This window comes from Cervus canadensis, chromosome 2, assembly GCF_019320065.1.
Source record: "Cervus canadensis isolate Bull #8, Minnesota chromosome 2, ASM1932006v1, whole genome shotgun sequence".
Taxonomy (NCBI): domain Eukaryota; kingdom Metazoa; phylum Chordata; class Mammalia; order Artiodactyla; family Cervidae; genus Cervus; species Cervus canadensis.
In genome coordinates this window covers 7,070,187-7,096,499 of record NC_057387.1, presented here as the reverse complement: position 1 = coordinate 7,096,499, position 26,313 = coordinate 7,070,187, and the positions used below count along the sequence as shown (strand labels likewise).

The 26,313-nt window shown below is 37.2% G+C and overlaps 2 protein-coding genes across 2 annotated transcripts in view; both read left to right on the top strand.

Annotated features, from left to right (window-relative positions):
- Positions 1-26,313, top strand: part of ATF6 (activating transcription factor 6) — a 239,836-nt gene that overhangs the window by 134,584 nt on the left and 78,939 nt on the right. The gene's annotated exons all lie outside the window — the stretch shown is intronic.
- Positions 9,088-10,845, top strand: LOC122430109 (proteasome activator complex subunit 3-like). Its single transcript, XM_043450910.1, has one exon. It carries the CDS (start codon positions 9,411-9,413, stop codon positions 10,326-10,328), a length of 918 nt encoding a protein of 305 aa, XP_043306845.1. The 5' UTR covers positions 9,088-9,410; the 3' UTR covers positions 10,329-10,845.

The window sequence follows — 26,313 nt, the reverse complement described above, 5'->3', positions numbered from 1 at the left end:
AGTCTACAGTCTCTTACAGGAGTCTTTTAAAAAGTGGTTTCCTAAGTTAATTCTATTTCCATGTTCATTTCATGTGATGCCTGTGAAACTAGATACTTAGATTACAGACAGAAAACGAAGTAACAGAAGACTCCAGGTTTTCTGCTGTTTTTAGGATTTATTCAAATTGATGATTTTAGTAACATCAGCTGATAAGTGAAAAGAAACTGTCATCTTTAATCTGACCTTTCCATATTGATATCAGATAGGAACCATATGCCTGGTATGGATGTGATAGATCATCCAGAAGATGTAGTAAATATTACGTATTTGTAGCATAAAACTAGTCTTGTTTTCCTATAAATTTCAATAGCACACATAAAATCTTCTATAGTTTTTGAAACAGTTAACATTAGCATAGGTTTAGTATTAATAGACATTACTGCACAAAGTTCTCATTTTGTTGTTCATTTTTAGATGAAACCTGTTACCTGACATTTTTATATATAATGGAAGCTCATAGGTTTTTAAAAAACATATACATGTAATATATATATATATTTATTTATTTGGTTGCACTGGGTCTTAGTGGGGTCTTTAGTTACAGCATGCCAACTCTTAGCTGCGGCATGTGGAATCAGTTCCCGGACTAGGGATCAAACATGGGCCCCCTGAATTGAGAGCTCAGAGTTTTAGTCACTGGATGACCAGGGAAGTCTACCATAAGCTATTAAATAGATCAATAATTAATGATAAAATAATTCAAATTCCGATTATAAATAGTTCAAGTCTATTCTGATGAAACAACTTAAGACTGAGGCTTTGGGGTCAGCTTTTTAGCAATGAAGTTTATCTTGCATATTTTTTAGTAAAATAAGTATATGTATTACTTACCATACAAAAAGAAGTGATCAACCTAATTTCTGTGAATATATGATTGCTAAGCTTTTTGAAAACTATTATCCTCCTAGAATTATTTTACCAATTTTGTGTTCAGGTTACATTCAGAAGGCGTAGTATCTCCTTAAGCAAAATATTTACTAGAACCAAAATAAATCCAAATTCAATTGTTTTTATCTGTATTTTTTTTAACTTCACTGCAATTTGGTGTAGTTGACCCAAGTTGAAAATAGAAAGCTAAGGAGTTATATTTTCCATCTATCAAAATGTGAATCTTTTCATCTTGTAAAAAACATATATTTTAAGAAGGTAAATGGAAGTGATAAATACCAAAATCCAAATTTTGTAAAACAAGTAGTGCCTCTTTTGTTGCTCTTTAAGAGAAAACATAAATATGAGAGATCATCATAACATACAATGTTTTTTCTTCAGATATTTAAGGTTTTAAACTTTATTCATACTAAGTTACAACTATTTGAATAATTACCTTATTTTCATAATTTAAAAGTTTTTTCAAATGCAGTTAGCCTCAATTATTTAAATCAGGAGATTTAAACAACTTTACTGTCATTCAGCCAACAAAATATTTATTGGGAATCCATTATGTTCCAAGCTGTTCTCACTGCGAAGAATCCAATAAACAAAACAAAAAAAGCCCTTGATTTTATGTTCTAGAGACTGGAAACAACAAATAGAAAATAAGTAATAGAATTTCAGTTTGTGATAAGGGTTAAGAAGAAAAATCAAAGTGAGAGGACAGAGTAATTTTAAATGAACATAAAGAAAATACATTTTTTCAGGTTGAAGCATATACATTCTTTGGCTTGGTTTTTGAAATGTACATTTGACTATTTCTGCTGGTGAAAATTATTTACAGAAATTAGAAACTCATCATACATATATTATATACTAATCAAAAAATTTAGCCCCAGCCAGTGAATTTAGCATTTATAAATGGAAGTGTCTGTGGAAGAATAAAATCTTTAGTTAACCACTACTTTACTTCTAGCAGTGAAGTCTGCAGCTCATGAAATTTATAATTCTGGAGTGGTTTCAGCTTGCACCAGCCCCTGGGGAGTCTGTTGATATAGCACCAAGTTACAGATTATTATTCAGCTATAGAAGTTTTATGCTTGGGCATTTTCTTACATCTTCCTCTGTCAGTCAGTGAAATCTTGTATATTTGCCAAATAAAACAAATCCCATACTAATAAGAAGCTATAAGTAAACAGTAGGAGCATGAGTCAGAGCCAGCACCACCCGTATTCCTTCTGTGTGTACCTCTCTAGTACTCCCCAATATGTTCATTTTGCACAAACACGTAGTAATGCATAACTACCGTTCTAAAGCACCAACTCCAGATATTTATGTAAGAGCTCCTTTTTAGAACTAAGCAATACTGTGATTGGTAGAATTCTGGCATATTACCAAAGTCAAAAGCAGAATGTAAAACTCTGCATGCTGTTGATGGGAGAAAAAAGAAATATATTTCCTACTTTCCCTATAAATCCCTAAAGAGTTCAGCCCAGAAGACCACTGTTAGATCTCTAAAATGGATTTTTATTTGATGTAGGATAGTTCAGCAGTTTTTCAGGGGAAAAAGAAAAAAATCAGTTGCTTGAGAATCTCATCTCTTTTGCTAGTTAGGTCCTGTCTGATAAATTTTATTCTACTTCCTTCATTAATTTATTCAGTAAATATTCATTGAACACTTACTGTTACCTGGCACACAGAACTCAAAGAACTAAAATGCTTATCCTCAAAGAACTTACGGTGGAGAAAAGTGACATGTAAATCCAAACTTACAATACTGTGATAGGAACTATAAAAGAGATACATGCAGAATACTTTAACATATAAATAAAACTACTATTTATGAAGAATTTATTGTCCTAGATGCTTTATGTGTTATTTCATTTAATCCTTTCAACAGCTTTATGAGGTAGATCTTATACTATTTAACCTGTGCCAGAAGCACTAACTTCATCTAACAAGGAAGCAGGCGGTATCAGGAAAAGTTCTTGAGTTGATCATAGCAAGATGAGTAAGACAGAGAGTGAGAGAAAAATGATGCAGTGTGGCATTTTACACAGAGAAAGATGAATATGTAAAAGTATAGGACATGTTATTGGAATGTAGAGTTGGTTCTGGGAAATAAAAGATGGCAGGAAACAGGTCATGAAAGAACTTGTAGGCTATGCTTAAGGAATTTGAGAGAAATCTGATCAAAAACACATTTCAGGAAGGTAACTCTGGAATTGTTCGCATAAGGCATTAGAAGAGGATTTTTACTTCTAAAGGAAGAAATTCTCTGCCAGCATTGACTTATGTTTATTAAGTACATATAAGCATAGAACTCAAAACATCCCCTACTTTTAGTTTACAAGTACTAAACCAAAATAATATAATTCTATTATATAACATAAATATATAAATAAATATAAATATTACAAAAATAAAATTCAAATCAACAACATGAGTTTATGTCATAGACCATGTTCTTGTGTAAGTCACTACTGATAAGTGAAGTGCTGACTCTCATGGTGCAAGTGCTTTTAATTTTTAATTAAACATTTCCATATTATTAATTTCAATTAATTCTCCCACAGGTGTACTCTACTTGAGCCACTAAGAAAACCTTTTGCTCTATTGGATTAACAGCTATTTGGGAGAAGGGAGAAAAGGATAATCATACCTAATAGGCTCCTTTCTCAGAAGGAAATGGCAACCTAATCCATTATTCCCGCCTGGGAAACCCCATGGACAGAGGAGCCTGGTGGGCTACAGTCCATGGGGTTGCAAGAGTTGGACACAACTTAGCAACTAAACCAACACCACCTAATAGGCTCCTCTTGGTACTATCACAACCATAAAAATGTAGTTGCTGGGCCCCAGATCACATGGCAGTTATAATATGATCCAGAATATGCTTACATCAATTAATTTATCATCAAAATGAAGACACATAAATAATTATAGGGAACCAGTGGACTTCAGTTTAAAAAAAAGTGAAATAGAAGATTAATTGTTCATCCAGTACATTATTTTTTTTAATTAATTTATTTTTGGCTGTACTGGGTCCTCGTTGCTGCATGCTTTCTGTAGTTGCAATGAGCAGGGACTACTCTTTGTTGTGGTGCACGGGCTTCTCATTGCAGTGGCTTCTCATTGTGGAGCACAGACGCTGGGAACACAGGCCTCAATAGCAACATACAGGCTCAATAGTTGCAGCTTGCAGGCCCTAGAACCTGGGCTCAGTAGTTGTGGTATATGGGCTTAGTTGCTTCGCAGCTTGTGGAATCAATCCTTCTGAAACAGGGATCCAACACATGTCCCCTGCATTGGCAGGCATATTCTTATCCTTTGTATCACCAGGGAAGTCATCCAGTACATTACTGATGCAGGCATTTTGTAAACAAGGAAGCTATCACAAGGAAGCTATCAGTGACTTGGATAGAGAGTCACTGGCCATAGCATCTTAAAAAGTCAAGAATCTAGGACCCGAAAATCAGTGGATTTTTGTTAAAATCAGTGATTTTAAGGACCCTTGAAAGTAGACATCACTGTCTCCAAACTATCCCAATTATGTAATTTGTATGTCAAGACTGTATATTGTCACCCTGCTTATTTAACTTATATGCAGAGTACATCATGAGAAATGCTGGGCTGAAGGAAGCACAAGCTGGAATCAAGATTGCCGGGAAAAATATCAATAACCTCGGATATGCAGATGACACCACCCTTATGGCAGAAAGTGAAGAACTAAAGAGTCTCTTGATGAAAGTGAAAGAGGACAGTGAAAAAGTTGGCTTAAAGCTTAACATTCAGAAAACTAAGATCATGGCATCTGGTCCCATCACTTCATGGCAAACAGATGGGGAAACAGTGGCTGACTCTCTTTTTCTGGGCTCCAAAATCACTGCAGGTGGTGATTGCAGCCATGAAATTAAAAGACACTTACTCCTTGGAAGGAAAGTTATGACCCAACCTACACATCATATTAAAAACAGAGACATTACTTTGCCAACAAAGGCCCATCTAGTCAAGGCTATGGTTTTTCCAGTGGTCATGTATGGATGTGAGAGTTGGACTATAAAGAAAGCTGAGTGCAGAAGAATTGATGCTTTTGAACTGTGGTGTTGGAGAAGACTCTTGAGAGTCCCTTGGACTGCAGGGAGATCCAGCCAGTCCATCCTGAAGGAGATCAGTCCTGGGTGTTCATTGGAAGGACTGATTTTGAAGCTGCAACTCCAATACTTTGGCCACCTGATGCGAAGACCTGACTCATTTGAAAAGACCCTGATGCCGGGAGGGATTGGGGGCAGGAGGAGAAGGGGACGACAGAGAATGAGATGGTTGGATGGCATCACTGATTCAATGGAAATGGGTTTGGGTGGACTCCGGGAGTTGGTGATGTACAGGGAGGCTTGGTGTGCTGTGGTTCATGGGGTTGCAAAGAGTCGGACACGACTGAGCAACTGAACTGAAGATAAGAATGATGTGAACTTGCTGAAGACATGGCTTTTGCAAGAAGGGGTTCTATTTAGAAACACAGTTTTCAGTCAGGGTAGCCAATAAACCTTTGTGCTTACTTCACCTATGCCCTCTGTGATATGGACTCTAAATACTGGTGATCTGAGAAATTCAAGCCATTAAAAAAAGATACTTATATTCAACTGTGTAGTACAATTAGTCATCACTGCTAAATAATAAGACAGTGAACAAGAAAACTGTATCTTGTTTTGTTTGTCTAGAATACACCATTCTACTCCAAGGAGTAAAGGGAGATTTTGGACTGTTGATAAACCCTCCTTCATAATAGCTAACATTTATTGAACAATTACTATATTCCAGGCCCTCTGCTAAACTCTTTACATGTATTAACTAATTTAATCTTCAAAATAATTTTATAGATATTATTACAGATGAAGAAAATGAAGCACAGAGAGGTTAGATAACTTAACCAGGGTCACAGTGAGTAGCGGAGCTAAGATCTGAACGTGACTAACTTCAAACTTGAACCACAATGCTATATTGCCAATTTGACTTCCCTGGTGGTGCAGACAGTAGAGAATCTGCCTGCAATGCAGGAGACCCAGGTTTGGTCCTTGGGTTGGGAAGATCCCCTGGAGAAGGGCATGGCAACCCACTCCAGTATTCTTGCCTGGAGAATTCCATGGACAGAGAAGCCCGGCAGGCTTCAACGGGGTCACAAAGAGACACGACTAAGTGATTTAACACGTTCACTTCCTCTCACTTCATTTAAAGCCATGGTCATGTTAGATGTGGAGACTTGATTCTGACCAAAAGGCACTGCACACCGTTTATTTCTGTACCTTTACTTACAGCAGTCTAGGAAGAAGAAGGAAGGAAGAGGACGTGATATATTTCCCAGGCCTAGAAATTGCTCACTTGGGGATATTCACATGTGGTAAATGAAACCATTTGGTCTAGATAACATAAGATCCATTGCAACCCAGAGTTGAAGAATTTTATAAAGGCATAAATATTATCACCCACCAGAGCCTTAAGATTATCTAGATTTAGCCCCACTGATGATATTTCTTCTAACTTTCATAGACAGAAATCAGTGGGGGGAAAAAAGCGTATTTTGAAAGATTAAATTCCAATCCATATCTCAAGCTTACAGTTGTCTCCAATAGTTGATACAACAACAGTTGTTTAGTTTTGTAAATGGAACTTATACTTAGCACCACAGAATCCCATCTTCACAGGGCATAGTTTCAGATTTGGAAGATATTTAAAGGACAAATCAATCCATAGATCTGTTGGTACTCCTAAAAGACGAGTGGGGTGTCTGTTATTGGCTTCAGTTCATGATGAACCCCACTGGGCTGTGGAGAAAGGAGAAACTGGCCTGAACGAGACAACACTCTCTACAGCTGTCCCTAGCCTTCCCCCACCTGTTAGCACTCAGTGTTAATTTCACGGGTCAACTCAAGGTATGCAAGTGCATTAAACAGTCTTCATAACTGACCGCTGATGGTTGATCGCAAAAGAAGAATTAGGAGCTGTTACTTTCCTACAACTGCTACTTTCATTAACAAGACCAGAAAACATTACAAATAAATAAAATTCTTACATCACATCAGAAAAAAGAGTAGTTGAATCCCCCAAAGGATTTTATATTTTACTGTTAGACAAGTAAATAATTTCATATAAGTGGCTACATTAATCACTTATAAACAGGAAGAAACTTCTCTCCTTTTTTAAAACAGCAGCTGGAAGAGAGGGGATATATGCATATGTATGGCTGATTCACTGGGCCGTCCAGCAGAAACTGACAGAGCAGTGTAAAGCAACTATGCTTCAGTTAAAGCAGAAAAGCAGCTAGAAATGTTTTCTCTTTGAAGACAGAATAACCATTTGTTAAACCATATTTATTGATACCTTTGAGGATGTTATTGGTACAAAAAGGAATTTCCATGCTGGCCCTATTGTAATCTTTTATAGCCAAAGTTATGAAGAAAATCAACATTTGGGAAATTGTGGTCATGTTTGAAGATCTGCTTTTTCTTTTCTGTTTGACAGCTCTATCTAAATACTCATAACTTGAATGTAAATATGTGTATGTAAAAAATGTATGTCTATCTAAATCACCTCTTAGGAGAGGTTTACTATAAGTATAAATAGAAATTATTTATCTAAGCCAAAAAAACTTGCATAATACTGAATTCTGCTTTTTCTCATCTTGCCATATCTAAAACTATCACCATGTTAATTTTACTTTCTTAGACTTTCTTGATGCTTCTCTTCAACCCCATCACCACCCCCAATGAGGTATTTTTTTTCCATTTAGATTATGGTATCTTAGTGTCTTACATATATAGTTGAAGCTGTGATGAGCTCCCCAGATCCCTGCTCAGAACTTAAGTTTTTATTTCCCAACTGCAAGAAGTCCTGCCGCCAAAGAGCCCTCTTCAGAACTGCCTTGACCCCATCTCAGGATACCCCTGAAGGGCATTTCCCAGCTCCCCATGGGGTCCGTCATGGCTCTGAGACTGCATTGAAGTCCAGCGTCCCTCAGTTCTGTCTCTTCCTTTCCATAGGTGTTTATCTTAAGAACACTCCCCAATAAACTTCCAGTAAGCAACTTCTCTGCTTGCTGGGGGACCCAACCTGTAACAACATATTTGTCTTGTTGATATTTTCCTTTTGGTTCTAGATTTTCTGAAGTTCTAGTTAGCTAAAATCTTACTATGTCAAGATTATTTTATCAGGCATGTATTGAGCACCTGTAAAGGAAATGAATTAAAACTTGGCTCCTGTCCTGAAGGAGTTTACAGCCTGACCGAAGTGACAATTACATTTGAAACTATACTATAGCATCTTTAGAATAATCCTTAAAAAAAAAACAAAACCCTAAACTTCAATAATTTTAGAATAAAAGTGAGTGGCATGGATTTTACTCTGTGGGTTGCAAAGAACAAAAGGAAAATATTTCAGGGAAAAGAAAATGAATATAAATAAATAGGGTGAAAGTTTAGAAGGTTATAGGATTTGTCTTTATGATTCCAGAAACCTTTAAGGAAAAGGTAGTTTTTTCACTTATTTTGAATTAAGTTGAAACTTACAGAGAATTTATAAGACTAATACTGATCTCTCATACAATCTATACAGAGTCATCAATTTTTATCATTTCTCCACATGCTTCAGCATTCTCATTCTCTATACAAATGCACACACTGACAAACATACACACACTTTTTCTGAACCATCTGAGAATAGGTAAAATACATCATACCACTTTATCCCTTAATACTGTAGTGTGTACTTCCTAAAAACAAGGATATTAACCTCTGTAAGCACCATACACTTATCAAATTCAGGAAATCTGTTAATCTACAGTCTAGATTCAACAGTAATTATTCACCAAAATGAATTTTAAGAAAAGTTCTGTAACTTAACATTTGTGATTTAAACTAAAAATTATATGAAGTAAGCCATAGAAGAGCTCAGAAGTTTTCTAACTTGATTAAAAATATAATAGTAAACTCGCTTCTGACTTCCTATGTATGCTTAGTTGCTCAGTGGTGTCCGACTCTTTGCGACCCCGTGGGCTGTAGCCCACCAGGCTCTTTTGTCCATGGGGATTCTCCAGGCAAGAATACTGGAGTGGGTTGCCGTGCCCTCCTCCAGGGAATCCTCCCAACCCAGGGATCGAACCCGCGTCTTCCGCATTGTGGGCAGATTCTTTACCGACTGAGCCACCAGGGAAGCCCTCTGACTTTCTAAGGGGAAAGCATGGATAGTCTCAGATTACCTGTAAAGATGTGCTTTAAGGCTCTTCAGAAGTGAGCCTTGCTCTTGGGAGCCCATTTCGTGCGGTGACTTTCAAAAGAGATCGTGTATTCTGGATCTAAGGACTGTGGATTTCCTTGACCTGCGTCTTCACAGCTTAAGTTGAACGATTTTCTTTGGAACTGTCTTCCAGCCCATGGGGGCCAGTAAATGGGGGATGGGCCACCCAGATAACTAGATCCGGCTGGGCCCCCTCCCCACCTATACACATGTGGCCAGGGCGCCATCTGGAGTGGTCAGCGTGTGGCTCCGCCTCCGCCACGTGCCAGTCCGCAGGGACCCTGGGACGTCACTTCGGCCTAGCGGGCCCTGGTCTGTTGGGAGTTGGCGGTGGCACCGGAAGCCCAAACCCGTATCCGCTCCAACATTCGACGCCCCTGGCGGTCATGGCTTCTCCGCTGAAGCTAGAGCAGGACATGCAGGGGAAAGTAGATTCATTTCGGGCCCGCATCGCCCAGGAGGCCGAGGATCTAGTGTCCACCTTCTTCCCTCAGAAGCTCTCGGAGCTAGATAGTCGGGTCCAGGAGCTCCGCCTGCAAGACTTGTCCAGAATCCGTTCAGTGCCAGTCCCAGAGAGCCTCATCGCCCCAGACACTGCTGGTGATGGGCCCAACCGGGACCCGCCGCCTCTGCAGACCCAGCCCTCCATCAAGGTACTAGCACTGCCCAGCGGCGAGGGACAGCTTCTGCGAAGCAACCAGCATCTGGTGGAGTTGATTGAGCGTGTAAAGCCTGAGATCGAGCTGCTGAGAGAGAAATGCAACACGGTGCGGATGTGGGTGCAGCTGCTCATCCCGAAGGTGGAGGACGGCAACAACTTCGGAGTGTCCATCCAGGAAGACACCGTGGACCAGCTGTGGACCGTGGAGAGCACAGCAGCCTCCTATCTACGCCGCTTCTCCACCTACTACAACACCCGGGCCAAGCTGGTATCCAAGATAGTGAAATACCCCCAGGTGGAAGATTATCGCCGCACCGTAGCGGAGGTCGACGAAAATGAGTACCTGAGTGTGCGTCAGATTTTGCTCCACGTACGGAACCAGTATGCCACTTTGCATGATGTAATCCTCAAAAACATCGAGAAGATCAAGACCCCTCGGAGCACCAACACCGACAACCTTTACTGAGGACCTTTCTCCACCCCACTTTCCTTCAGGAGTTGGCTGAGCTGTTCAGGCAGCCAGAAGGCTGGTTATCTACAGGTGACGAAACGACTGGAAATGTGCGTTACTCTTTAGAGACAGTTTCGTATAGCTTATCCTCATAATGAATCCTCTTGGTGTAATTTTTATTTGATTTTTCTTTGGGGAGAGAGAATGGGATCAAGCCATCTGGTTGAAGGTGGTAAGGTTGGTCAAAGAGAGAGGATAGCCATTTTAAAAACAGCTTTATAGATGATTGTTGGCCAAGGTTTCTTTTTTTATGGCATTGGTGATATTGAATGGTTTCAGGGGTTAAAAAAAAAGTTTTAAAGAAAGTTCAATGAAGCTTTTCTTAAGGTTCTGCTCTGTTACTTTGTTCAAACCTCAGAAATGCTCCTTTTATACCATCTTTTGGCTTTTGCAAGAAAAGGAGTTTAAAGGGATGCGTTTAGGTCATTATATGCTTTTAATTTAGCAAATTGAAATAAAAATCATTTTTTGATGGCCTGTGTGCTTATCTGAACTTTAATTTTCAGATGTATAGTTTTCCCCCTCCTCAGCTGGACTCATACCTTTGGTATTTTTCAACTCTGATGTGTAAGAAAAATGAGCATATAAAAAGGGATAGATCTCAATTGTTCCTAAGAAATGGGCATTTATACCTCCCTTAGATTGAAGAGAAATCTGTGAAAATGGCTTCCTGGCACAATCTTCTGCCATCTCAGCATCATCTGTTTTCCTTTTACACACAATTTAGAGTTTCTTCTGTGTATCCATTTGTTTAAGTCCCTGCTAAGTCCTTCAAGCTTTATATCACATTTTTTGCCCTCAACTGATTTTCATCTCCTGTACCCTTTTGTCCCTTAAGATATTTCTTATTTCTTAAAAGCTTTCCTGTCAAATTATATGGGTCATTTTTTAAATCTGAAGTCTCTAAAATGTGACTGGGTTTTTTTCCTCCTTCCTGCTTTTGCTGTCCAGTTTAAGGGAAACCATTGTCATCTTCTCAGTGGTGATCTGTATTGTTGGTATATTTCAAGTCCAGCATTTCCAGATTTCATTTGCAGGTAAGGTAAATTACTATACCCTGAGTTACCTTAATGCATCAGAGAATTTCTTGCAGTTACTGATATGATGAATCTTTTCTTCCATGGTGGGTTTTTTTTTTGTTTGTTTTTGCTTTTTTTCAGAATTCTGCTTTATCTAGTGATGAAGATACTTCAGCCAGTTGAAGTATATTTATTGAAAACTTTTTCAGTGGGACTTCCCCGGTGGTTCAGATGGTAAAGCGTCTGCCTACAATGCGGGAGACCCAGGTTCAATCCCTGGGTTGGGAAGATCTCCTGGAGAAGGAAATGGCAACCCACTCCAGTATTCTTGACTGGAAAATCCCGTGGACTGAGGAACCTGGTAGTCCATGGAGTCGCAAAGAGTCAGACCCGACTGAGTGACTTCACTTCACTTTCTTTCACTTTTTTTTTCAGTATTAGTATTACTTGAGGATCTTCATCACTCAGAATCAGCATTTGTGGGAGTTATATAGTACACAATTGGAAAAAGAAAGAGTGGGAGTTACTTCTGTTGCATTTTTATATACAGGAATGAGATTATTCCCGTGTACAATTGACAGCTTCATCTCTTTTTCCCATTCAGCTAACAGTGCCCTCAATCCTCATGAGAGTTTTAAGACTACGCATAATAAGTTATGACCTTAATCTTTTAATGTATTTTATAGTACTGCTTTCATGCAATAAATTATTTCTCAAATGAGTTTTTGGTAGGGAAATTATGAGGGATTAAATTTATTTTTGTGAGAAATGAGAATGTATTTCCCATTGGAAATTTTTCCCACATAATATAAGACCCTCTGAAACTAGGTAACTGTCCAAGTCAGAGTCTAGAATCTATTATTAAAACTTGCTTGTAATTCTACTCCCCTCCCCTTTTTTTTGCAATATCTTTATAAGAATGTACTCCTTGCTATAAGTGAAACAACCTTCAGATCTTGCTTTAGATAGGATCAAAACCTGATTATCTACTCTTTTCATTGATCCTAATCCTCCCCCACTCCCCCCTTTCCCCATTTAATGAATGAAATCACTTTTGAAGGAGACTTTTTAATTTAGGAGTTTCTTTTCAGCAATGCATTTTGGTTGCCAGGGGTGAAAACCAGCATGAACCTTTATTGTACAGACTTGACTCTAAAGGCTGCTGTAAAAACATTTCCTGTTTAACAGTAAGAATTGTTTAGTATGTAAAGCAGAGATGTTTTCTTTTGCATCTTTTTTAAAAAAGAAATATTTCTTATTTTGAATTACACCACATTTCTAGTGGGTGGTTTTGTTTTTCTAAGTGAATAGTGATGTTCATTACGTTTTTTTCTGGGGTGGTGTTGAAGTCTGTGCAGGAAGGGCATGATGATTTTGGGCACCTCTTGCTTTTTCATTTTCCTTATCTTTTTCACTTGAAGGAGTAAAATAGCTGTTTCTTCATGAGTGAAGTGAATTAGAGACATAATCACCTTTAAAAACCTTATGACATATCCTTATAACTGGGCCTGTATTACTAAAATATACATGAATATGTATCTATATTAACCTATATAGATGAGAAAAGATTGTAAACTGGTTTAGTAGAAGCTTTATCTTCAAAGTAAACTTCTAAAAAATGATGCCCTAAGATAGAACAAGTTTATTCTTTTGTTGAACTTCTGAAAAGCCTGCATCTTTCAAATTGGACCTTGTAAAACAACAAAAGATATTGCCTAATAGAAAGAATTCTGGTTGCATTTAACATTCTTCCTCAAGAGTTCTCTTTATTTCCCTTGTAAGGTATTAGATTTGATTCAGATTAAGTGCCAGGAATTCTACGTCAGTTCGTTTGACAGGCATTTAATTGCATGCCATTGTGTAATAGACAGCGTGAGGAAGTCCAATTGTTGCTTGTTTTTCAACCATAGTTAATCATCTCAGGTTTAAAATATCTGTTCCATACATGATACCACCATCATCTTGCTGGTTCCTTATACTCTTAAACTGTCAAACCCTATGCCATATGCCAGTTCAGTTCAGTCGCTCAGTCGTGTCCAACTCTTTGCGACCCCATGGACTGAAGCACAGCAGGCTTCCCTGTCCATCACCAGCTTCTGCAGCTTGGTCAAACTCATGTCCATTGAGTCAGTGATGCCATGCAACCATCTCATCCTCTGTTGTCCCCTTCTCCTCCTGCCTTCAGTCTTTCCCAGCATCAGAGTCTTCCACTGAGTCAGTTCTTTGCATCAGGTGGCCAAAGTTTTGGAGTTTCAACTTCTTGATGCTGATCCTATGTGAGATTGAAATAAATTGTCTCTCATATCCAGGCATATCTTTTACTAAGAAAATATGTATGTCCTTTTTAGTTCAGATTTCTGGTATTTGCCTTTTTCTCCGTTCTAACACTATATCAAACAAATTTGGAGCTGGTGCCTACTTCTGCAAAAATCAAGCCCTTTATGATTTCTCCTTGCATATGGTTGCAAAAGCTTTTATTGTAATGAGCCTGTTTCAGGACTGGTATCAAAACATGGTAGCCAATATGAACCATTTGCTAACTGTTAGTTCTTAAAGCGTCTTTTAAATTCCTTTTAAAAAAACAGCTGAATTGAAAGAGTGTGTGTGTTTTATGTTTTGTTCTTGGGAAATGGTTTGAAAAACTCATTTGAAATTAAATAATTTTAGTTTTAAATTCTTTTTATGATTCATGAAAGCTTCTAACTCAGACTTGATTGGAAATTCTGAAATTGGTAGATCTGGTTTTTAGAGCTGAGTGACATACCTTTCTTAAGCCATAAAATTGATACAGAAGAGGCTCAAAGTTCTTAAGTTTTGGAACTTAGAAGTTTTTTTTTAAATTATCAAATTGTTTATAAATTCTTTGGCTATTAGAAGCAACTTTTTAAATAGTCTTTATGAGGTTTTCATATTTCTACAGAACTCTTACCAAATAGCCTCAGCCATTAATAGATAACTGTGATCAATTTAAAATGTTTTTTCAGTTTCAAAAGGACTATCTCAACGCTCAGAAATTTGAAAAACAAGCAGGGAGAATCCACTAGTTTAATGAAATTATTGAAGCTTATGTATGGGTTTCATTTATTTTAAGAAATACATCTTATGTTATTGCAACAAAGATTATGTACATTTCTATAGAAGATACACATTTATATTTAAATCAAGTTTTACTAACTAGAATTTCATTTGGCTGTTATCCCCCAGATTCAGATAGCAGTAGATAAACCCCCTTTAATTTTGTCTTTCAAGGATTCTTAAGGCTCTGTTACCTAGCTGTGGCAATGATATGCATCTAGGATAAGGGTTTTGACCACAGTGTGGAAAATAGAGATCAAGTAGCGAGGAAGAGTGTGCCTAGATTACTGTGAGAATGTCTAGATACTTACATTAGGATTTTACTCTGATTTTGATTTGAGGTTCCATAGTGGAATTAGCCATTTTATTGTTTAGTGTTTATCCCATTCCCCCTCAAAAAACATGTTTATTACCTCTGTAAATATGCTCAAGAAAGCGCTCATTGTCTTGTACTGATTGGATGAGCTGCTCTTCTTACAGTGACTTGGTATGAGTAGGAGGGGATCTGCTTCCTTTGTCAACATTTAAACATTTCTGAAAGATGCTATTGTGCGCTGACATCAAGGCATTTTTTAAAAATTACTGATCTTTTTGAAAAAACAAAGGACTCAGTCAGTTACAGAAACAGGTGTTGGACCACCCTTGTTCGCTGCATTACAACACTGTAGTGCTAACACACAAGTATCTGCCCGCCTTGAACTGAAATTATCCGTGGGAAATAAAATAGAAATGTAGAAGTTTCATGACTTACCTTTTCATCAACAGTCATAGGTGTTTAATATTAGATGATTATATATTTGTATATGATTTTTCTTTGCTTTCTTTTTTGTGATAAGTCTTTAAGTTCCTAAAGTTAATTAGCAGAATTTTATCAGTGAAGCTTAGTGATCCCAGTCACTCAAATTTAAACTATTTCAATACTAAACTGAACTTAATGAATTCTCTCACATGGAAAAAGTCGAGTGTTATTTTCACTTGTGAAAAACTATCAGGAGCTAATGAACAGGAACTAAACCCACCTACAGAATTAAGTTCCTTTTATAACTTGGCCATTTATTTTAGCTTTGTTATTTAATCTCACTCTCAACAAAGTTTTGCAGCATGACCTTGGAAATACTGTTTGCTTCAGATAATACAGCATTTTGAAATTCTTGAATAAATATATAGCTTCCAATTAAGGTTTTTGATGTACTTTTGCCTCCTTAATTTTACAGATGAAGAAATTTAGATTCAGAGAATTATATAACATCACACAACTTACATGGCAGAAGTCTAGAAGCCAAATCATCTTCCATTTCAGGCTAGTGCTTTATTCACTGCACTGTACTGCATTTTCATTTTCAATAAATGAGATTATAGTGTGTTTAAAGGGAATTCTAGAAACGTGCAAACCAGTAGCCACAAATTAACATATCACTACGAAGTGATGTATTACTTTATTCTATGAAACTTAAGAGAAGTTGAAATGTTTCTAAACCAGAATGGGCTGTAGTATTTTTACTAAAAGATTATGTAAAGGTATCTAAAACAATCTCTAAATTTATATGGTAACTGTAACTTTATTTTGGTCATAGAAATGACCCTTACTAAACAAAACCCAGGAGTTTCAGTACCCCCATTCCACTTCTCCTGAGGAGATATTCTAAACTATCAGCCATGCCATTTGTGTTGGTGGTGGTTTAGTCACTAAGTTGTGTCCGACTCTCATGACCTCATGGACTGTAGCCTGCCAGGCTCCTCTGTCCATGGGATTCTCCAAGCAAGAATACTGGAGTGGGTTGCCATTTCCTTCTGCAGGGGATCTTCCTGACCCAGGAATCGAACCTGGGTCTCCTGCATTGCAGACAGATTTGTGTTGGAGGGAGCTGCTATTACAACATTTGGAGATAGTGGGGAGAAATATAGTACAAGATTTTATTTATTTCATTTTTGAATATATGGGTTTAAAATATCTTACTGACCAAGTCCCCTACCCCCCCATTGTTTACCACCAAAGAACTGCTAAGTGGAGTTGTTATGGCTCTGTCCCTAATAACCTACAGAATAAAGGGGGAAAACAGAGGAGCGGTAGGTTTTTGTTGGAGAGGAAGGCTCAAAGGACCATTTCCCAAAAGAAGTTTATCCTCTAGAGCATCACAGTGTTCATTATAGTAGCTGTTAATCTTCAAATGTAACTGGTCCGAATGGAGATGTGTCATAAGAGTAAACTACACACCAGAGTTTGAAGACTAAGAGCTTGGAGAAAAAAAGTAAAATAGCTCAATAATTTTTACACTGATCACATACAAATTGAATGATAGTATTTTGAATATGTTGGGTAAAGAAAATAGATTATTAAAATTAATTTCACCCATTTCTTTTTACTTTTTTTATTGCTAGAAAGTTTACATGTAACTTGCATATATGGTTCACAATATATTGACCTTAGGCAACATGCTTAGACCTAAGATTTCTAAGTTAATTGGGTTGAGTCTTGAAGCTGAATCAAAACCTTCTATGGTGACATATTATGGGAACATTACCTGAAGACACTGATTTGTCATCTTTTCATAATGCATGGTAAAAGTGAATCAGGACTTCTCAGAGTTCAACTTGATCTTAGAACTTGGAGCGCCTAAAGGAGTGGATGGCCAGCATGCCACTTAAAACATATCTTCTAAATATCTTATCTCTTATCCACACTTAGGATGAGAGCCTGGAGTACTAGCCTTCTGTATTGCTAATTCAGGGTGATTCCATATGCTTTAGAAACCTAATAGATGGTAAGGTTGACATCTTATTTTGAAGATTGACTTTCCTAACAGTTTTTACCTGGATGAAGGAATAATGTACCTCTGGTACCTACAGATACCTTCAGGCAAAGTCAGGCTCATCCTCAAGGAGCAGCATTTGAACACTCGGTGAAATCCAGAAAATTGCACTGAATTCCTGTAATACTGTTTCTTTGTATTATTTTTATGTGTACATGTATAATACCTTCTCTAGGTAAGTTTCTTGAGAATAGTGAGGGACTTTTTTTTATTCACTCTTTATCCTTTTGGTGTTTTGCATATAATAAGTTTATAAAGAATTTTGAATTAAATTTAACTGAGCCAAAACTTGATCAAACTAAAGAAAATTATTTTCTCATAAGACATATATTAATAGTAAGTGAGGTACTTTGTTACAATTGAACATGTTTGTGGATGTATACCCAGGAATATGTAACAATGATAGACATCTAAAAATTTGATTCATAATTAAAGACCAATTTTAGGCTTCTAATTAAACATTTTTAATCACAATAATATAAATGGTTTAAAGTACTTTTGGCAATTCTCCTTCAATATTCCCAGTGATTTCATTAAGCCTATTCACCCTGCAACAGCTGCAAGTTATTCCAAACATCTGTACTGAATTCCCATGCTGTATAAGCCCATCTGAAAACAACTCTCTCACCCCATTAACAGCATCAGTAATTCTCTTACTACTTTTCTAACCAAGAGTTATGGAGAAATAAGTCTAGTATATCAAAGAGTGGAAAGTTTTGTTTTTCAAAATTGATTCTCTGTGATCATGAGCATAATGCTTTACCCTTCCAGATTTCTGATTTTAAAAAGTTAATTTCTTAAATATTTAAAGGTACATAGTTTATTAAATAGTCAAGGAAGAATTCTCTCAGATGTTAAGTTTTATTTGCTAATATAAAGACTTAAAATATTCTGGTTAAAATTATTTCATAAATTTTAAACAGTTTAAAAAGTATGGTGAGCTCAAGACATTACTGTCTTATTCTTCAGCTTCTTTAATGTTAGTGAATGTTTTTCTCTGCTTCTTTCCTTCATTTTCTGCTGTGAGACAGGCAAAAAATTATTGAACCCATTACCTTTGTATTTCATAGTTTACTCCAGTACTACTTTAAGGCACCCATTTGGAACTAAAGAAATTTGACAGACTGAGATGGTTGCTCTTCTGTAGAGGAGTAGTGAAAAAGGCCATTTTATGAGCTTCATGAGCTGAGAGTTAATGTTTTCAATAAACCAATAAGTTCAATATAATCCGTATTTAAATTTCAGCTTATTGCATTGCATTATATTAAGTCCAAAAGACCACACAGTATGGTAGGAAGTTTAAATGTTACTTAAGAATCAAATTTCTGTTTATACTTTTAGAAAGAAGATTAAGAGTAATGGCAAAAAATGAAGTCAAAATAGCTTGATTAAAGGAAGCAAATAATTGTAGTTTATTAAAAGAATATCTCCTTAATCTTACAGTATGTGCTAATTTTTTGCTTTGCAAGTACATAAATTTATGTATTACCTGAGATATGCTCATTCTGTAGAAGTTTTATGTAAAATTAATGAACTTTAGCCCCATAAGAACATTTAAAAATTAAAACTGATGTTTGAAAAATGAGAATTTTGATAATTCCCATAGGAAAGACTATAAGAAATATTGTATCAGAAAGAAATATTACTCATTACTCATTTTTTAAGCTCTTTCATTTCTACCTCAGAAATCATTTAAGTATTTTCCAAAAAGGTTTAACAACAGTCCTGCCTAGAAAATACATTTGAGACTTTTAGTATTATTTCATGGTGATACTATTCTAAATATATGTTTATAAAGAGGCAGTAACTAGATTTACTCTGAAATTATTTCTGAAATTTTTAGCTACACTGTCAGATTAATGGCTAACTTATTTTCTTTTTTAAATTTAATTTTTATTTTATTTTGGAGTATAGTTGATTTACAATGTTGTATTAGTTTCAGGTATATAGCAAAGTGATTCAGTTATATGTACATTCTTTTTCAGATTCTTTTCCTGTATAGGTTATTGGAGAATATTGAGTAAAGTTCCCTGTCCCATACATAGACTGGTCCTTGTTGATTATCTGTTTTATATGTAGTAGTGTGTATGTGTTAATTTCAAACTGATCTCTTCTCAGTAATTTCAAGAAGAAGTATTATTTCATTAAATAATCAAATTGCCCCTGTCTGTTGATTAACCTATCCTGAGGATTTACAAATCTATTATTTTGTTCAAGTGTATGTGAAACTCTTTCTGTACAATGCATTTATTACCTTACGTATAGGAATACTTTTGCTGTATAACCCTGGTAACATTGTTATGATGTTTTAGTATAAAATTACTAGTAGATAGAGAGACCACTATGTCAATCACCTGTACATTATTCCATCCTGTTAACCAACAGAGATCCTTAACTGTCATAAAATAATTTTCTTGTTTGTCATACATATGAAGTATTTGAGTGTAATTGCATGAAGTAATTTTTAAAGTCAGTCAGTCTTGAGTGACCAAGCATATTCCTCAGTCCCAACATTCCCCGCTACCCCCACGCCCAGTATACCCTCACCCCCAGTATATTTTAGGCAAGCCTTAATTTGGATTTCTGCTCATAGTTTTGGCAGTCCTAATGTGTGTAGCAGACAGCAGCTTTTTTTAGATTTGAACTTGCTCTTGAATCACTTATGAATAAATGAATGAATAGATAAATAAATGGCTAAAGCAGGTACTCACCTGAAGTTTGGTGGTTTCAAACCACTGTCTGTCAGTTCAGTCTCTCAGTCGTGTCCGACTGTTTGCAACCCCATGAACCGCAGCACACCAGGCCTCCCTGTCCATCACCAACTCCCAGAGTCCAGCCAAACCCATGTCCGTTGAGTCGGTGATGCCATCCAACCATCTCATCCTCTGTCGGCCCTTTTTCCTCCTGCCCTCAATCTTTCTTTCCCAGCATCAGGGTCTTTTCAAATGAGTCAGGTCTTCGCATCAGGTGGCCAAAGTATTGGAGTTTCAGCTTCAGCATCAGCCCTTCCAATGAACACCCAGGACTGATCTCCTCTAGGATGGACTGGTTGGATCTCCTTGCACTCCAAGGGACTCTCAAGAGTCTTCTCCAACACCACAGTTCAGAAACATCAATTCTTCTGCACTCAGCTTTCTTTATAGTCCAACTCTCACATCCACACATGACTACTGGAAAAACCATAGCCTTGACTAGATGGACCTTTGTTGACAAAGTAATATCTCTGCTTTTTAATATGCTGTCTAGGTTGGTCATAACTTTCCTTCAAGGAGTGAGCGTCTTTGAAATTCATGACTGCAGTCACCATCTGCAGTATTTTGGAGCCCAGAAAAATAAAGCCAGCCAGTTTCCACTGTTTCCCCATCTATTTGCCATGAAGTGAAGTACAAACCACTGTACTGTAATTTTATTTTTCAAATTTTGATTTTATTTTCTAGAAAAGTTTTATATTCAGGGAGTTGTCATCCAGTTGTACTTTGATCATTCTTTGACTGTCCACAATAGAGTCATACATTTATTTCCTCTTTGTGGACAAAGAAAATCATTTAACAATTCTCAGTTTTTCTCATGAATAAGGTATATCATGGGAGCTTTGAAATAGTAGATTCAAAGATTTATAGGACTGTTTTCACTACTCATAACTTAAAACATCTAAGAATAATTCCTAATATATAAATTACCTATACTTATTTTGACATTGATGTTTTGATATGTGGCTGTGTTAGAATTGTTCATGCAAATGCACTTTAGAATCCTGTTAATAATATTGAAATAATTATGTTGAAATTATTTTACTTACAGTCAACCCTACTTCTTAACGTTCATATAATTATCTATCATTCATATAGGTTTGAAGCTATGAAGATTATCTCAGATGACAATTTTTCTCCAGTGTATTTATCATCCTGATATTATATGATTTAGAGTTATGTTAAAGGTAGTGTATGCTTCCTGAACATACACCAAAGACAGACCAGAAGTACACAAAAGAGAGATTGGAAGTTTTATGTTATAGACAAATATGATTTGTTTGATAATTATGTTTGTTAAGTCTCTGGTGAATGTTGATTTCCTTTTATTTAGGGACATCCCAGAAACCTATCTGGGTATGAGCAGAATTGAGCATTCTTAGCAATTTGATAAACTGCCTTTCTTGAATGAGTTGTATTTCCTAATTTGGAGGTCTCAATGTCATTTTTCTTGATGATTTTAAAAACTTTTGATTTATTCAGTATATCACACAAACAAACAATTGTTTGGTATACTGAAATCAAATTGTTATTGACAGAGCTTGGTCTAAATCCCAGCTGGGCCTCAGTTTTTTCAAATGAGGGCACAGGCTATAAAATCTCTGAGGTCTCTTTCTGCCTTATGGCTCCGTGCTTTTGCCTAGTGTAATTTCTGTCATATTTTGGTTGGCTTTTTGCATGTAATAGCAAACCTTTAAGAATATCTCCCACATGAGACTTGAGACATGAGATTTGTGGAGTCAGGAAGGGGATGATCATAAAGTCTTCAAAGACAAAGAAAGTATGAGTTGAGTCATGTAAATAGAAAGGTATTCCCAGCACTGAATAATAAAGATTAAGAGCAATACAGACACAGGGACCCTCACTGCCAAGTTAAGTATACTTGAAAGAATGTGGGGTTCCCAGATGGTGCTGGTGGTAAAGAACCTACATGCCAATACAGGAGACATAAGAGATGTGAGTTCTGTTTCTGGTTTGCAAAGATCCCCTGGTAGAGGGCATGGCAACCCACTCCAGCATTCCTGCCTGGAGAATCCCGTAAACAGAGAAGCCTGGCGGGCTATAGTCCCACAAAGAGTCGGACACTTCTGAAGCAACTTAGCACACATCACCTCAGTTAAGTATGTATTCTATATATATTCATTTGAATGTTCCATATATAGCAAGAATTGTGAAATAGAAAAGGGAAATTTTAGATTGCTTTGGATTTTTTTTTAATATTTTAGAAAGCTGCAGTTTGGTATCTTTGCTTAATAACTGTATGTTGACACAAAGAAAGGGGTTGGGTTAATCGACTGAGTCACTTTTCCCTCCTTTATCATTTAATATTCTCTTCTGAGACACTCGCCTTGGTGTGTGTTTTTTTTTAATAGTATCTATTGTTTTCCTAATTGTTAAATTTTTATTTTCCTTTTTGATTTATGGCTCCTATTTATAATTAGCCTGATACTTCAATCAGCCATTTCAGATTGTCATTCTGCTCATCTTTTGAGTTCTGTATTAGCTGATGATTTTTCATGATCTTCTTTGAATGTCAGAGCTCACAACCATTTGATTAGCCTAAAGAGCATATCTGTTGTCATACTTCCTAATAAAAATCTTTGCTTGTTGTAAGAGAAAAGATTCAAAACTCAGAGAAAAAAATCTCCCTCCCCCGCCCAAAAAAACCCCTTCTATTAGAATGAGGAACATTATCTTTGTATGGTATCTTGCCTAAGGTCTCCCATCTATTCAGTCTAATTATGAGGTAGCTCAGTTGGTAAAGAATCCACCTGTGATGCAGGAGATCCTGTTTCCATTCCTGGATTGGGAAGATCCCCTGGAGAAGGGATAGGCTATCCACTCCAGTATTCTTGGGCTTCCTTGGTGGCTCAGATGGTAAAGAATCTGCCTGCAATGTGGGAAACCTGGGTTCGATCCCTGGGTTGGGAAGATCTCCTGGAGAAGGGAACAGCTACCCACTCCAGTATTCTGGCCTGGAGAAGTCTTATGGACTGTGTACTCCATGGGGTCACAAAGAGTCGGACATGACTGAGCAACTTTCACTTTCATGAGGTACACTCTTGTATGTGACTTGATATTCCAGGGCTGGGCTCAGCACATCTTACTTCCTCTAGTGCTTCACCATATTAGCACTCGTGCAGACCTCACATTGGATAAGGCAATGGCAACCCACTCCAGTATTCTTCCCTGGAAAGTCCCATGGGCAGAGGAGCCTGGTAGGCTGCAGTCCTTGGGGTCGCGAAGAGTCGGACACGACTGAGCGACTTCACTTTCAGTTTTCACTTTCATGCATTGGAGAAGGAAATGGCAACCCAGTCCAGTGTTCTTGCCTGGAGAATCCCAGGGACGGTGGAGCCTGGTGGGCTGCCGTCTCTGGGCTCGCACAGAGTCGGACACGACTGAAGCGACTTAGCAGCAGCAGCAGCAGACCTCACATTAGAGAGTGAACTACAGCTTAGATTCTTATTACGTTGCTTTGAGTGTTTCCATAGGTAAGGGTTAGGCAGTATCTTAAAATAGTAGCTTCTGCTTCTTAGAGGCATCTGTTTAGTAGCTGAACTCTGATGAGAAACGTAAGTGATTTTCGATTTAATGTGGTCTTCTCCAGTTGTATTCCTCATTTTACTGTTTCTGGTGAAGAACATATTTTCTGTTTGGGTGATCTAAACTTTCTCCTTTCTCTGTTCTATGCATGTGTGTTTTCCTTTGTTTCATTTCTGTCATCTTTACAGTTAAGGAAGTTTGTAAAGAAACATTATAACATCTCTAGACAGATAAGTCTTCTTTAAATGAGTATATTTCATGTTCTGTTGACTTGAGTCCCTTTAACAATAATAGAAAAGATTGACTCACTTACTTTTTTTAAGTTTCAGTTAGTTTCTATTATTTGCCCAATTTATTCTAGTGCTGTGGATACAAAAATTCCAAACATTTTTAGCTCTTTGAAGTCATCTTTGTAGTGACCAGCCGTAATTCCTTTCATTCCTAATAATGTTGTTGTTGTTATTAGTCGCTAAGTGATATCTGACTCTTTGCAACCCCATGGACTGCAGCATGCCAGGCTTCACTGTCCTTCAGCATTTCCTAGAGTTTGCTCAAACACATGTCTATTTTGTCGATGATGGCATCTAACCAGTTCATCCTCATACATCCTGGTAGTATATCTCATCATATTATGAATATAGATCAGTAATAGTATTTGTTTTGGTGGTATTTAAGATGTACTAGGAAAAGAGTGCATTTAATTGTTGGCAAGAGATTAAGATTAAAAAAAGATATTCTGAGGATATTGTTGTTCAGTAGCTAAGTCATGTATGACTATTTGAGACCTCTTGGACTATAGCACACCAGGCTTCCCTGTCCTTCACCATCTTCCAGAACTTGCTTAAACTCATATCCATTGAGTCGATGATACCATCCAACTGTCTCATCCTCTGTCATCCCCTTGTCCTCCTGCATCTTTCCCAGCATCAGAGTCTTTTCCAACAAGTCAGCTCTTTGCATCAGGTGGCCAAAGTATTGGAGCTTCACCTTCAGCATTAGTCCTTCCAATGAATATTCAGGACTGATTTCCTTTAGAATGGACTGGTTTGATCTCCTTGCAGTCCAAGGGACTCTGAAAAGTCTTCTCCAACACCACAGTTCAAACATATCAATTTTTTGGCGCCCCATCTTCTTTATGGTCCAACTCTCACGTCTATATATGACTACTGGAAAAACCATAGCTTTGACTCCATGGACCTTTGTTGCCAAAGTACTGTTTCTGCTTTTTAATATGCTTTCTAGGTTTGTCATAGCTTTTCTTCCAAGGAGCAAGCGTCTTTTAGTTTCATGGCTGCAGTCACCAGCTGAGGTGATTTTGGAGTCCCAGAAAATAGTCTTTCACTATTTCCATTGTTTCCCCATCTATTTGTCATGAAGTGATAGGAACGGATGCCATTATCTTAGTTTTTTGACTGTTGAGCTTTAAGACAGCTTTTTCACTCTCCTCTTTCACCTTCATCAAGAGGCTGTTTAGTTCCTGTTTGCTTTCTGCCATAAGGGTGGTGTTATCTGCATATCTGAGGTTATTGATATTTCTCCCAGCAATCTTGATTTCATCTTGAGCTTCATCCAGCCTGACATTTTTCATGATGTACTCTGCATATAAGTTAAATAAGCAGGATAAGTAGAAGTATATGAGAGGAGCTAATGTGGACTTAAGCTTGGGAATGAAAAGGGGGCATATTTTGTGCTGAAGGTAAGAAAAACAAAGGAGTCCAAGATGGTTTTAGATTTCTGTTTGGATAACTAGATAGAAATTGATGAGTTAACGAAAGTAGAAAACCCAGGAAAAGATAAATTTTAGTTTAAGAATACTGTTATAGATATTCCAGTGGAGATGTTTAGTGAAAAATTGTAAATATGGATCTTCAGTTAATGTTTGGGAGGTTTGAGTCAGACGTATACTTTAAGTCATGGGTTAGATGAGAATGCCAAGTAATAATATGGGTTGAAAAAAGATTCACCACTAAGAAACACCAATTGTTAATGTGGAATGTGGTGGAAGAGAAGGTAACAACAATAACATTGGAGGGAAATGAGAACTAAGAGAATTTGAGGAGGGAAAGTTGCATGTCAAATGCTGCAGAGAGAAATCTAGTGTGAGGACTCGATAAAAGCAAGTGGCTTTGACAATTAGAATGTATTTTTTTGAGGAGAGTTTCAGTAGGATGGTAGTGACAGTTTTCATTACTTTGGGCATCAAATGGGAGATGAGGAAGCCCATTGATTTATGGCTCTATTGTAGTTTACCTATCTAAAATAATGCCATTATTAATTTAGTTAATGTTTTTGAAAAATGTTAGGTCAGACATTAACTGGCATTGTCAAATATGTCAGAAATGGAATTACAGCTGTGTCCTAGCAGTGTTTCTTGATTGTAAACAACAGAAACCTACTGTAACTTAAAGCAGAAACTACTGACATTAAGCAGAAAAGGAATTTATTGGAAGTCTATTTGGTAGTTCACAGATACCATGGAAGGCTGGAGAATTCAGCTTAGAATGTGGTGGGAACCAAAGGAAGCCACACAGCAAAGAACACAGCCATTGTCTCAGCTAACGAAGCTGGGTTAGGACACCCCACAGATTGCTAGCACCGCTGTCAGTGGCAGGCTCTTCACTGCTGTGAACAATCTGTATGTCTCTGACTCTTTCAAATTTAACAGGAGTATCTGATTGGCCAAGCTTATGTCACATGGCCATGCCCTAGTTGCCAAAGAGCTGGGAGAGAGGCTTCGTCT

Coding starts and splice junctions, on each gene's coding strand:
- LOC122430109 (XM_043450910.1), top strand. CDS start 9,411: ATGTGGCCAGGGCGCCATCTGGAGTGGTCAGCGTGTGGCTCCGCCTCC.